Source organism: Maylandia zebra, linkage group LG1, assembly GCF_041146795.1.
Source record: "Maylandia zebra isolate NMK-2024a linkage group LG1, Mzebra_GT3a, whole genome shotgun sequence".
In the NCBI taxonomy this organism is placed as follows: domain Eukaryota; kingdom Metazoa; phylum Chordata; class Actinopteri; order Cichliformes; family Cichlidae; genus Maylandia; species Maylandia zebra.
This window is the reverse complement of record NC_135167.1, coordinates 16945841-16959086: the sequence shown is the minus strand read 5'-3', so window position 1 is coordinate 16959086 and position 13246 is coordinate 16945841. Positions and strand designations below refer to the sequence as shown.

At 38.6% G+C, this 13246-nt stretch overlaps 1 protein-coding gene across 1 annotated transcript; it reads left to right on the top strand.

The window, feature by feature from the left end:
• The first annotated feature begins 1093 nt into the window (after positions 1–1093).
• Positions 1094–2982, top strand: LOC106676460 (uncharacterized). The gene is made up of 3 exons (XM_076887832.1): positions 1094–1785; positions 1884–2166; positions 2299–2982. The coding sequence occupies exons 1-3, from the start codon at positions 1604–1606 to the stop codon at positions 2950–2952; spliced, it is 1119 nt and encodes a 372-aa protein (XP_076743947.1). The 5' UTR covers positions 1094–1603; the 3' UTR covers positions 2953–2982.
• The last annotated feature ends 10264 nt before the right edge of the window (positions 2983–13246 follow it).

Genomic DNA, 13246 nt, shown 5'->3' with positions numbered 1-13246 from the left:
CAATGGACAGTAGTTACCCAGACTTTATAGTTTAATGGCTTGCTTTGTTTTTTAGACAATCAGATTTACAGTTAAAAAATTTTTTTAAAAAATACCTTAGTGTACAGTTTCTTACAGGGTGGTACCCAACTTTTACAGATTGTTTCAACCCCTATTTATGTAACCTAAAGTGTATGATATTTGAAACATGGGTTTTGTGAGCTTTTGAGACCTCTACATCATCACTGTGGTTTTATTTCCCAAAAAACGAAATATATATTGTACAATAAAATGCACTTCTAGGCTACTTCTTTCCATCCTAACTCTTTCTTGGTGCTTTCATCCAGGCCCATGACAGCAACCAACATGTTGAAAACTTCTGCAGCAGTCTTTTGCAGTAAACACCCATGCCTGGCATTCCTTTTCCTTATACTCATGAACTGAGACTGTCAAATTGTCAAAGAGTTCTCACAGTATTCCTGGAGGCCAAAGTAATACTACCTAGACTAAATATCTGGTTAGATATTATATTTCCGACAGTCAGATGTTTAGGACAATAACCTCAGTTTTATCTGAATTTAAAAGCAGGAAATTAGACTTCACCCAGGTCTTTATGTCTTCCCTGCAGTTTAACTAATTAGTATGCGTTATCTGGCTTCATGGATAGACAAATTTGGGTATCATCTGCATGAAAATGTATGCTATGCCTTCAAATGAGCCTGTCTAAGGAAATCACGAATAATGTAAACAGAATCGGTCCTAGCACATAACCCTGTGGAACTCCATAATTAACTTATGTGAAAAGAACTTTTCTTTTATATGAACAAATTGGAATCTATTAGATAGATATGATTCAAATAACTGCAGCACAGTACCTGTAATACCTACAGCATGCCCTAATTGCTGTAATAAAATATTATGGTTAACAGTGTCGAACGCGCTGAGGTCAAGCAGGACAAGCACAGAGATAACTTCACTGTCAGAGGCCATAAGAGTATCATTTGTAACCTTCATTACAGCCAATTACAGTTTTTTTCAGTCGCTAACAAGCGTTTGTCCAAACAGTTGTCACATTTGCAAAACTCTAAACACAATTAGCACAGCATTGGTCTGTTGTGGCCATACCATTCACACATTTCATGTCGTGTTCACCCAATATGCAGTCAGTGAACACATTTCCACAATGCTTACATTTTCTTAACAGACAAGCTATACCTCCCAACAAAATTATGGACTGTTTCTGTAGTATCTACGAATGTTAACACACAACATCCCACAATAGCAAAAACAATATTCCAAACCTTAGATACAGTATAAAAACCTCTGCTTCTGCAATGATATCAGTACAAAAACAATATCAATATCAAAAATATATCTCAGCTGATAATAAACAAACAATTGAATAATTGACACACAGCTGATTTATGTTGGGTAAATTGGGCCAACCACAGCTTCTTCCATTCTGGCTTAGAGTCAGTGGGGTTTATAAGGCAAGACCTTGAGGAGTGATGTTTTTGGAAACAAAAAAAAGACAAACACTGTATTGTCTGGTCGAGGAAGAGTAGGAGCAAGGGGCCCAGGGAGAAGAGCAGGCCCAAGGAGAGGGCAAGGTAGAGGTGTAAGAATGCGTGGTGGTGGCATTCCAAGGGCTGCAAGAACAGTAGTCAGTGATGAAATTCGTGCCACTATCGTTGACCATGTAATCAACCATGGTCTTTCACTAAGAGAGGCTGGTGAAAGAGTGCAGCCCAATTTGAGGCGGTCAACGGTTGCCTCCATTATACGCATCTTTCAACAAACCAACAGGTAAGTATTGCATTTTACATGGATTGTTTCTATTCTCACTTGACATGTCAATATGGTCATACAGTAATGCATATGTTGAATTTTTTGTCTTTCTAAAGAATGCAACATCTTCCACCCTCTGGGGGAAGAGGAAAGCTCCTCAGTAATGATCAGGAGCTTGCCATTGTAGAAATGGTTACTGCAAATAATGCAATAAAACTGCGTGAAATTCAAACTAGAATTGTGGCGGACCATGAGATATTTGACAATATCGATAGAATCAGCCTCACAACCATTACGCGGACATTGTCCAAACACAGAGTGCGGATGAAGCAGCTCTACACTGTTCCCTTTGAGAGGAACAGTGAGAGGGTCAAGGAGCTACGACGACAATATGTCCAGGTATAGTGTATATTCAATCCAATGTCCAGTTCTATAAGCTTTGCACTTTGCAAGTAGGTAACCTACACAATACTAGGTTACAGTACAGTATGGTATACAGTAATAACATGACTTACATAAACTTTGTTTCAGAGAGTTATGGAATTGGAGGCCAACCATGCCCCTCATGAATTCATATACATCGATGAGGCAGGATTCAATCTGGCCAAAAGGCGTCGACGTGGACGAAATGTAATTGGAAAAAGGGCCACAGTTGATGTGCCAGGACAGAGAGGGGCAAACATTACCATGTGTGCAGCAATTGCAAATGCAGGATTACTCCTTCACAGATGTCAGGTTGGACCCTATAATACAGAGCGCTTGCTTGCCTTTCTCAATGATCTCCACCAGTGCCTGGTTCCAGAGCAGGGTCAGGAGGGTGAAAACATGAGGACCTTTGTAATTACCTGGGACAATGTGGCTTTCCATCACTCGCAAGCAATAACAACATGGTTTGAAGTCCACCCAAGACTGGTAAGTCTCTTCCTTCCACCCTATTCACCTTTCCTCAACCCCATAGAGGAGTTCTTTTCTGCATGGAGGTGGAAGGTTTATGACCATCAGCCATATGACCAGATGTCCCTCCTTGAAGCCATGGATGCTGGCTCCAGGGACATCACAGTTGACGATTGCCAAGGGTGGATCCGACATACCATGCGGTTTTATCCCAGGTGCATCGACTTGGATAACATCAGATGTGATGTTGATGAAAACATGTGTCCTAACCCTGAAGATCGCAGGGATTAGATGCAAATTTTTTGCCTTTTTTTAGCCCCCCTCCCCCTCCCCCCCTTTTTATCTTGGCTTTTTGCTGTTGTTTTTTTGTTCAGAATGCGCTTGTGTGTTTCATGGATATTTTGTTCACTGTAAGCAATACTGTAGAACTTTCTCTGTCCTATCATACCGTGTTTCTACTGTACCTCCTGTGGTAAACAGTAAAGAAACAAAAACTTGTTTGCTTTTTACTGGAATGCTTTTGAATGTGAACATTACTGTACATGTGGACATACAGTTACCAACCAAGACATTTCTGGTGTCAAAATGGTGGATTGCATGTTTCGCATGCAAATACCTGTAAAACTGAATCATAAAGGTCTATGCAGTTTTTGTAATGTCAATAATAGCCAGTATTTTGAAACCTGGTGTACTTTGATTGACTGCATGTACCTTGTGAAGTGAAAACAAGTGTTATTCTTTGACAGACTAATTTCATTTTGAGTCAGATTTATAGTGTTTTTGTACAGTTAGTGTGTGCAGAGAAAGATGTGTTCTATTTTGAAATGAAGAGGTAGTATATATTTAACAAAATGTATTTTTGAGAAGAAAATTATCCATTTGGCCAATTGTGTTTTGTAGGTGTGAGTCTGTGTTAAGAGTTTAGAAAAAGTATCTGAAGTATGGGTAGGCGCTTGTTAGCGATTGAAAAAAACTGTAATAGAGATAGTTTGATCATATTTAAGACTGAAGCATTAATTAATGATAGGAGTTAGTTGAGCAGTCTTGTAGGAATGGGGTCTAAAAGACACACTGGTGGTTTAGAGGAAGCAATTATTGAAGTTAACTCATAAACATCAATTGGAGAGAAAGAGTCTAAATAAATGTAAATGGTATTGAAAGTAGCTTTACATAATGTTATAGCTTTGAGATGAGTAATTGTCTAATCATTAAAATTTTATTTGTGAAGAAATGTATGAGTTAAGGTTAAAAGAATGCTTGGCCCAACACACCTGTGACTTTTTGTCAGCATGTTAACAGTACTGAAGAGAAACCGGGGGTCATTCTTTTTCTTTCAAAATGTTTTAGCTTTACAGACGGCTTTTTTTAAGTGAGCAACAAACTATTTACCAGGCAAAATGAAGATTTTCGAATTAGTGTGATGCCATTTCCTCTTACAAGTTATCTGCTTTCCACAGTATCCAGAGTTATGCACAGTGAAGAAGTAAAATAAGATAATCAACCTCTGTGGGAGTAGAGTTCATGTAGCTACTCTGCACTATGCTGTCGCATGGCATTGAAGAAAATAATAGTGAAGGAATTATATCCTTACACCTAGTTATAGCACTTTCTTAAAGACATCTACTATGATGAAATGTATCCCCCACTGCATAGCCCATTATTCTAAATTTAAATGTTATTAGGAAATGATCAGACAAAAGAGGGTTTTTGGGCTATACTGTTAAATGTTCATTTTTTAAACTCTCAGCTTAACCAGAATTTTCCCACATTCCAAAATATGTATGGGTTTAGGTTAACTCGCAATTCCAAATTGACCATAGATGTGAATGTGAGCATAATGGTTGTCTGTCTCTGTGTTGTGATAAATTACAGACATGTCCAAGGTGTCACAGTTCACCCTGTGATATTTGGGATAGGCAGTATTGAATTGGATGGGTCAGAAAAGATGATGGAAGGACGGAAATTCTTTCATAGCAGATGAAAGACACAGACTACTTACTTCAAGTGGATGTTGAGACACAATGTAGACAAACTTAGCAAGTCGGAGAAACTCAAAGTTCTCTGAAGCAGTTTGTTGTTGTTGTTGTTTGGGGGATTTTTTTGTCCTAATTTAGGACTGTTCAAGAACTTCGGTATTTAAGAACTGAAAAGATACAATATTCTTGATTTTCCTAACCTTAAGGACATGCATATCCGAGTGCCTGTGATGGCTATGGTTTACATCATCTACGAACTCTTGCTGTTGACTGGAATCTAGTTCATCTGGTTGGTTCACCTAAACCAACAGTTGGCTAATTATTACAGACTTTCTAGATGGATAAATAAATACAGTACTTTTGCATCATAAGGGTGCCTTATTGTGAGCACAGGAAAAAATATTTTACATTCTAAATCTTAGAATTACATTCTAAGCAGGGAGATTGTCCTAAATTGAGTGATTATGAAGAAACCATTTCCTATTTATAAACATTTTATACGGTATTAAACTTGGAGCTGGAAGCTAAGGCTTTGGTTTTGCAAATCACGTTTTGGATTTCCTGCAATGTGGGTTCTTTTCTATTCAGATCTGTTTAGGGTTTCCGCGTTTTTCTTATTCCAATTGACTTCTTATCTCTGAACCCTAGATGGGTTCCTGTGTACACTGTAAAAATCAATTTGTTGACTCAAGTTGACAAGGGAAAAAGGACAGTTCCTTTCCTGATCACAGTGCTTCAGTTTGCAATGGACAATTTGAGTTCATTGACGCGTTAACTACCATACATGGAGATGCACAGCAGTGACTGCTCTACACAGCCTTCAATGAAGTGATTCTGTGAAGAAATAAGAAAAACAAAACCTTTCATTTGTATGGTTATCACCACAAAAAAACAGTAAAAATACTTTTTGCTAATGATAAAAAGACATTTGCTTTCCAGATTTAAATGTAAGCAGACATGGAGACACTATTAGAAAGGACACTGAATGACATTACAAAGAAAGGAGAAAAATTAATGGATCTTTACTCAAGAAAAAAAAATGTGTGAACAGAAAAAAAGAATATAAAGTAAATATAAATTTCAATTTCAACTTTAGCTTTAGCTCAGTAGCTTTTGCTTGTGTGTCATGAGGGCAGCTTGGCTTCTTAAAAAGAAAACAATAAAAATTGTGCTTTAAACATGTAAATGAACCAACTACTAGTTGATGAATCAGAATGGCTAACTGAAGGCTGAACAGTCAAGCTCCTGTCGGGTATCATAGCGGCTAAGATGAATAGGCACATGGCTCAATATATGAAAGGGCACACAAAGGAATTGACAAGAATACCAGAGGAGCGAAATACTAGCTCCTGATAGACAGAACAGTCGCCCAAGACTGCAAGGCCAGACTGACCAGTCTGTCCACTGCCTGGATTGATTACAAAAAGGCCTATGACTTAATGCCCTGGAATGTCTACAATTGTAAAAGACCAACAGGACCTTAAGAGCTTTCATCAGGAACTCAATGGGGATGTGGCGTACAACACAAGAGGCCAACTTCAAGCCAATAGCACAAGTCACCAGCAAGTGCGGGATTTAACAAGAAGATGCTCTGTTCCCATTACTGTTCTGCATAGGCCTGAACCCCCTCAGTGAGATTACTGAAAAGACTGGCTATGGATACCAACTACATACAGAATGAAGCAATTGTCAGCCACCTTCTCTACATGGATGACATCAAGCTGTATGCCAAGAGTGAATGAGACATTAATTCACTAATCCACACCACCAGGATATACCGCAATGACATCGGAATGTCATTTGGACAAGAGGTGTGTAATCGGATAATAACAAAGAGCGCACTGCCAGAAGGCAACATTGCAGACATCGAGAACAGCTACAAGTACCTGGGAATTCCACAGGCAAATGCCAACCACAAAGAGGCTACTAGGAAAGCTGCAATGACTAAGTACCTGCAGAGGTACCTAGCTGGGTCAGGCAAGTCCTTAAGAATCAGCTGAATGGGAAGAACAAGATCCGGGCTACCAACACCTATGCCCTGTCCATGATCAGGTACCTTGCTCTGAGCACAAGATCTGTAAAGGCCGGGATCTATCACAGCAAGACCCCAGGTGCAGGCTGTGTAAAGATGCCTCTGAGACAATCCAGCACATAACAGCAGGGTGCAAGATGCTAGCAGGCAGGGCATACATGGAACGTCATAACCAGGTGGCCAGCGTAGTATACAGAAACATCTGTGCCGAATATGGCCTAGAAGTGCTGAGGTCAAAATGGGAGACACCCCCTAGGGTGGTCGAAAATGACCGAGTTGAGATCCTGTGGGATTCAGATGGAGAAAATGGTCATGGCTAACCAACCAGACATAGTGGTAGTAGAGAGCAGAGGAAGATGACTGTAGTGATAGACATACCGATACTGAATGACAGCAACATCTGGAAGAAGGAACACGAGAAGATGGCAAGGTATCGAGGGCTCACAGAAGAGCTTGAGAGATGTGGAGGGTGAAGACAACAGTGGTCTCAGTGGTAATTGGAGCACTAGGCCTCCTAGGACCTAGGACTCCCAAGGTAGCCGAGTGGCTCCAGCAGATCCCAGGAATAACATCGGAGATCTCTGTCCAGAAGAGTGCAGTCCTAGGAACAGCTAAGATACTGCGCAGGGCCCTCAAGCTCCCAGGCCTCTGGTAGAGGACCCAAGTGTGAAGCATACACCGCTTGCAAGGGGCAAGTGGAGAATGTTTTTAAAAATATAAATTGCTTTAGGAAATACAGTAAAATATTTTGTGTATTTGGTTACATTTATATAATGTATAAGTCCTTTTGACATAACGTATTGACAAAAAACTAAGGTAAGATATTTCTGTTACTATTTAAAATCATTGTTTATAAAAAAGTAAAATAACTATCACTTCACCATTTATTAACTGGGCATATAGTCTTATGTCATGAAACGGCTGTGGCAGGCAGGCGGAAGGACCCAAAAGCAGAACTCAAAACACGGGGATGAACTGAAGGAGGCTGCTTTATTGCAGTGGCATAACTTACACAAAAAAATACTTACACAACCAAACCAAAACCTAGAAACATTGAACCAATCACAACACACTGGGAAACTAGAGACAGCAAGCTTAGGGAGCACAAGATTAGAAACCCACACAGCATGAGGGGATGCCGCGACACTGACAGAGAGAAACACAGGGCTAAAATACACTAAGGGATAACGAGGGAATGGGACACAGAAGGAGAGCACAGCTGAGACTAATCACACTTGACGAGACTAAGGGGAGACAAGGCTAGAGATACAGACATGAGACAAAGGACCGTCAAAGTAAAATGACATGAACACAAGGGGAGCACAGAGAACACGTAAACACTGGAAGAAAAATAACAACCCCCCCCAGAAAACTCTAAAAATGAATAAACACAAAACATAAACACGCAGTCACAAGACTCCGGACTATGACATCTTGTTTCTGCGGCACGAGGTGGAGTAGCAATGGTGTATGCGAAGGTTTTTGCAACTCAAAGCTAGCTTAGTAGCACTCAAATATGTATTACCGATAATCCCATGGATGTAAAAAAGAAATATACATTAAAAGTTGTGCTGACTCACTCAGGCTGAGACAGAATGTTTACTGCTTTGAAATAAACTACCTAGAAATACTTACTTGATAACAACGTGCAGTATTATATAAAAAAAAAAAATGGCTGACAGCGCCTTCACTGGATTTCAGATGTGACCCTTGACATTGAGCATCATGTGACCGTGAGGTCATTTTAAGGGCGGATGTATGTTACATAAAAGTTGGATGCTGACACATTTTCTGAAGTAAACTGAACGAATTATGAGTTTTAAAGTATTTTTTCAAGTTGTAGCTGTTGTAATGTGTCGTAATGGGCAATGAGTTCAACCAGCATAATTACACTGGTTGCCCATCTGACTAAAACCCCAAATCCCTTTTTACAGTGTACATCCCACAAAAACACTTAGGATGTACACTGTAAAATGTGACTAAAAGCAGATTGTAGTTATTTGCAAATCTCTTAAACCCATATTTTATCCATAGCAGAACATAAAAAATATATAAAATACTGAAACTGAGAAAATGTAAAATTTTAAGAAAATAATATCTCATTTTAAATTTCATGTCAGCACCATGTCTAAAAAAGTTGGGACTTAACCATGTCGACCAATGCATCCCTTATTCATTTTAGAAGAATCCACAAATGTCTGGGAACTGAGAAGACCATTTGCTGGACTTGGGATAGAAAGTCCAGCAAATGTTTTCTTTTTTTTTGTTTGATGTAGGATTCTAGCGCCTCAAAAGTCCTTCTTTGTGACATATTTCATTTCATGAGGCACCAAATGTTTGCAGTTGGTGAAAGCTATAGACTGCCAGCAGGCTCTTTAACACAGACTATACTTCAATGCCCTACTATTTTAATATATGCAATATGCAGCTTAGCAATGTCTTGCTGAAATATGCGGAAAAATACGTATTTTGGATTGAAGGATATGTTACTCTGATTTATCTGACCACAGAACCATTTTCCAGGTTTTTTTTTTTTCAGTCTATTTTAATTTTGGCTCAGAGAATCCGGTGACATTTTTGGATTATGTTCATATATGGTTTATTCTTTGCATGATACAGCTTTAACATCCATGTTTGGATAGCATGGTGAATTGTGTTTTTAGGCACAGGCATGTGCCACGTCCCATGCACACAGAGATTTCTCCAGATTCTCAAAATCCTTTGAGGATATTATGTTCAATAGATGACGAACTATCCAAAGTGTTTATAGTTTTATGTTGTGGAATATATTATTCTGAATTTGTTCCACAATCTGTAGACAGCGTTTTTGCAGACTGGCGAACCACTGCCCATCTTTATTTCTGAGGAACTGCCTAGTCTCTTTATATCCAGTCCTGTTACTGACCTGATCTAATCAGCTGCAAAATGTTCCTCCAGCTGTTTCTTTCCAGTACCACAGTTTGCTGTCCCATCCCAACTGTTGCTGTCATCAATATAAGCTAATATTCTTTATCAAACAGTAAAATGTCTCAGTTTAAAAATGTGGTATTTAAACATCTGATACATTTTTCTGTGTTCTATTGTGAATAAATTATGGTTTTGTGAGATTTGAAAATCATTACATTCTGTTTTTATGTACATTTTGCGTCCTAGCTTTTTGAGGAATTGCGGTTATATCTAATTAAATCATATAGTATCAACAAATTTTTTTAAATAAATGTATGCGCATTATATGTATTTGTAATTCCAGTGTTATGCAGATTACAAATGAGTGTGTTGTTTAGGTATAAAGGAGATAGTGATATGTCATGTGTAGACTGGCCAGCTGTAAATTAATGCAGCCCAAGATTTAAGATACTCTCCTTATCATGCTTTTATCACATTCTTATCAAAATATGAGCTCCTAAAGCCTCATGGGTGATCAATGAACATCCTTACTGCTACTGAAATAAACACAAGGGCATTCTGTGTTCTTTCTGCTGTTATCTTAACAAGTTATCACATGGTCATTAACCATTTATTTGGTCAGCAATCAAAAAGAAATGCTGTCTTTGAACTCGAAAACCCTGACATTTTTCTGAAATATTAATGACCAGTATTATTAACGCAAGTAACATTGCAATTAAATCAAGCTATTGCTAGCAGTGATAAAAAAAATTTGGCACAAAAACTGTACTAAATATTTGTACTCCATACACTGTATTATCACTGCACTACACTATATTGTACTCTATGACACTGTTCTGCGAAGAACCTGTTTGTGTCTTATCTGAAGCTATTTAAAGCTGATGTCAATCATGGGATGCTGGTAAATGATCAACCAGAGGGAGTGGACAGTGTAGTCAAACTGGTAAACAACCATAGAGAAACTTTTATTTTATGTAAATAAAATATGTCAACTCAGGCTGCTACCAGAGTTGACATATTAAAATTCTGTGAAATCAAACCATCTATCTATTTTGTACTTTTATTTTATGATATGATTCTTACTACAGCCTATGTTCATAAATCAGTTCACCCAAGTGTCTGAATGAATGCAAATATATTTTAATTAAAAAGCTATTAGTTGTACTCAGGAGCAACTAGTACCTGCACCAATACCAAGAAATTAATTCAGGGATTAGACCTCATTTGTCAGAATATATATAGTATATACCTTTTGACAAACCAGAGTAAACATATTCGCTTAATCTTTTTTAGTACATAATACTATACTAATAACTATAATGTCACAGATATAACTGCAAGAACTCCAGTGTCATGTTTACTTGCAAAGGGCAAGTCTTCTTTGCTCTCGCTTTCTCTCTCTCTCTCTCTCTCTCTCCCTTTGTGTGTGTGTGCGTGCATACATGCACGTGTGCGTGCGCATGTGCCTGCGTGTGTTTGTAGCAAAAAGGGTGGTAGGCAGCTTACACAGACCCAACAGCATATCACCTCATCTGTCAATCAAGCCACAGGGGAGGTGAAGGGTAAGGAGGAGACAGGCACGCTGCCTAATCATTTTGTAATCAAGCGTCAAAACAAAACAAAACAAAAAAAAAATGTTTATCTGAACAATGCAGGCTGCTACCAGAGTTGACATGAATGTTTTTTTCTCCTGTGTCATTATGTCAGGGCTAATGGACAGCGGTAAGGAGGAGAGTTAATTACTTTTGACGACACTCCCTGCTAATTTACAATTTATATGAAGTCCCTTTTCTCCTCTGCTATCAGTTGACCAGTCAAGCTACAATGCTGCTGCTTGTATCAGAGTAATCAGAATATCTACAATATCTCTGTGCATATTGGAGCACTGTGGACACTTTTGCATTCTTTCTTATGAGTTTTTTAAGCTCTAACAGCGAGGTAGGAAGTGTGGCATTGTTCCATAGCAGAGGACAAAAATATCTGCATATTTACCCAACTTCACATCTTGTTTTCCTTTCAATAAAACAGTCAGTTGTACCTAGCTGGACTCAAATAAATCTCCCAACTGTGTATTTTATTTTATTTTATTTTTTTACCAAAATGTTTTTGCCTTCTACCTTAAGCGGTGGCTCTTTTTCCCAGCACATCTTGGGAACACATCTGGTAATAACAGTGAAAGGACTGCTTATCAAAAACCAAACTGACCAACACACTAAGGCTGGTCTTCAGCTGCAGCACTGGGTTTCTTGCACCTAAGAAAAGCCTTTGATTGACAGACAGGCATTGAAAAGGTTCCTTCTGTGAAGAGAGGAATACTTTATTTCACTGTATGCGAGTGACACTTTTTCATCTAAGGATCAGTTGCAGCCTCTGTCACTTCTCTTTGCTTCTACTGTACTCATGTTGACACCAGATGTTGAGAAGCCCAGGCCACTAATTTCCATTTCACGTCCACAACTTTTTCCTCACTCGGGACTTTGAACTCTGGACTCTCAGCGTAGCACACACCGCAACCTTTGTTAAATGTTAATTTATCCTGCTTAAAACTTGTAATAAATATTAACAAGTTAACTACTAGGTTAGGTCCTCTTGTATGCTCAGTACGTAGTGCATTACATCATTTTAAATCCTTCTTACATTATTATATGTTATCATAATGGTAGCAGTCAACATACCTAATAGCAGTACTGGGCCTGATAAACGATGGCTCTCCTGACTGATAGATGTGGAAAGGCCAAAAGTGAAGAGGGACATTTTATTCTTGACCATCAATCTTACCAGGATCTGTGAACACTAAGGAGATGGTGGTAATTCATTTTAAAAGTGTCTCAATAGGGGTAAGAAAAGCCCTGAGGGGTGGTGATGGGTCCTCGCTCAATGATTGAGATCCTGAAAATGGAGCTGTTTTATGGGACTCTTAATGTAAAGAGGCAGGCAGTGCCACAGACACCTTGTTAGAGAAAAAAGAGGCAGGGGGTATTTAGTGGCTAACCTCTAAGGGGGCTTTAAATAACCACAGAGTAAATAATTTCAGTTTTCTATGTATATATGCATGCATCTTTGAAAAAGGTGTGAAAAATAAATTCAACATATGAATGACAAATAAGTCATATATTTAGGTCTTCATTTGAATGGTGACATCCATGAATTTTATAGGTCATAAATGATTACACAAGAAAGTTCCTAATATCTTCTCATAGACCCCATGACAACTAATATTTGATCTTTGAGTCACAGAGACTAGAAAACCATTTGTTTTTTAAGTTGACATCACCTTATTGCCATGAGCAGTCAGTCAATCAGGTGTTGGTTCTTTCAGAAAAGATTCTTAGAAATCAAGAGATTGATGGGCATTTGAGCATGACACCAATCAATCAGAAACGCAAGTCCTCTGTGTCACACTGTGCCATGTGCTTTTCTATGGGAGACAGGCAATCTCCCTGCATGCAAACAATGTCCCCAATTTGTCAGGAACACAATAACAGTCCTGGCAGACCCATTTGCATCACTGTGTGAACAACAAATGTCATTGATCACAATATTGATTATTTTGTTTTGAGAAAAGAGATGTCCCCAGAGAGCTTCTTAGGCAGTTGAATAATTGCATCCTTAAATTTATCTTATTTGACCTTTCTGAAGATATATACATTTTTAAAGCAGAACTGAGTAG

Bases quoted from the DNA above. Each gene is read 5' to 3' on its own strand.
- LOC106676460 (XM_076887832.1), top strand. From the start codon at position 1,604: ATGCGTGGTGGTGGCATTCCAAGGGCTGCAAGAACAGTAGTCAGTGAT. The intron at 1,786-1,883 runs GTAAGTATTGCA...GTCTTTCTAAAG, and splicing joins ATCTTTCAACAAACCAACAG to AATGCAACATCTTCCACCCT. The intron at 2,167-2,298 runs GTATAGTGTATA...ACTTTGTTTCAG, and splicing joins TACGACGACAATATGTCCAG to AGAGTTATGGAATTGGAGGC.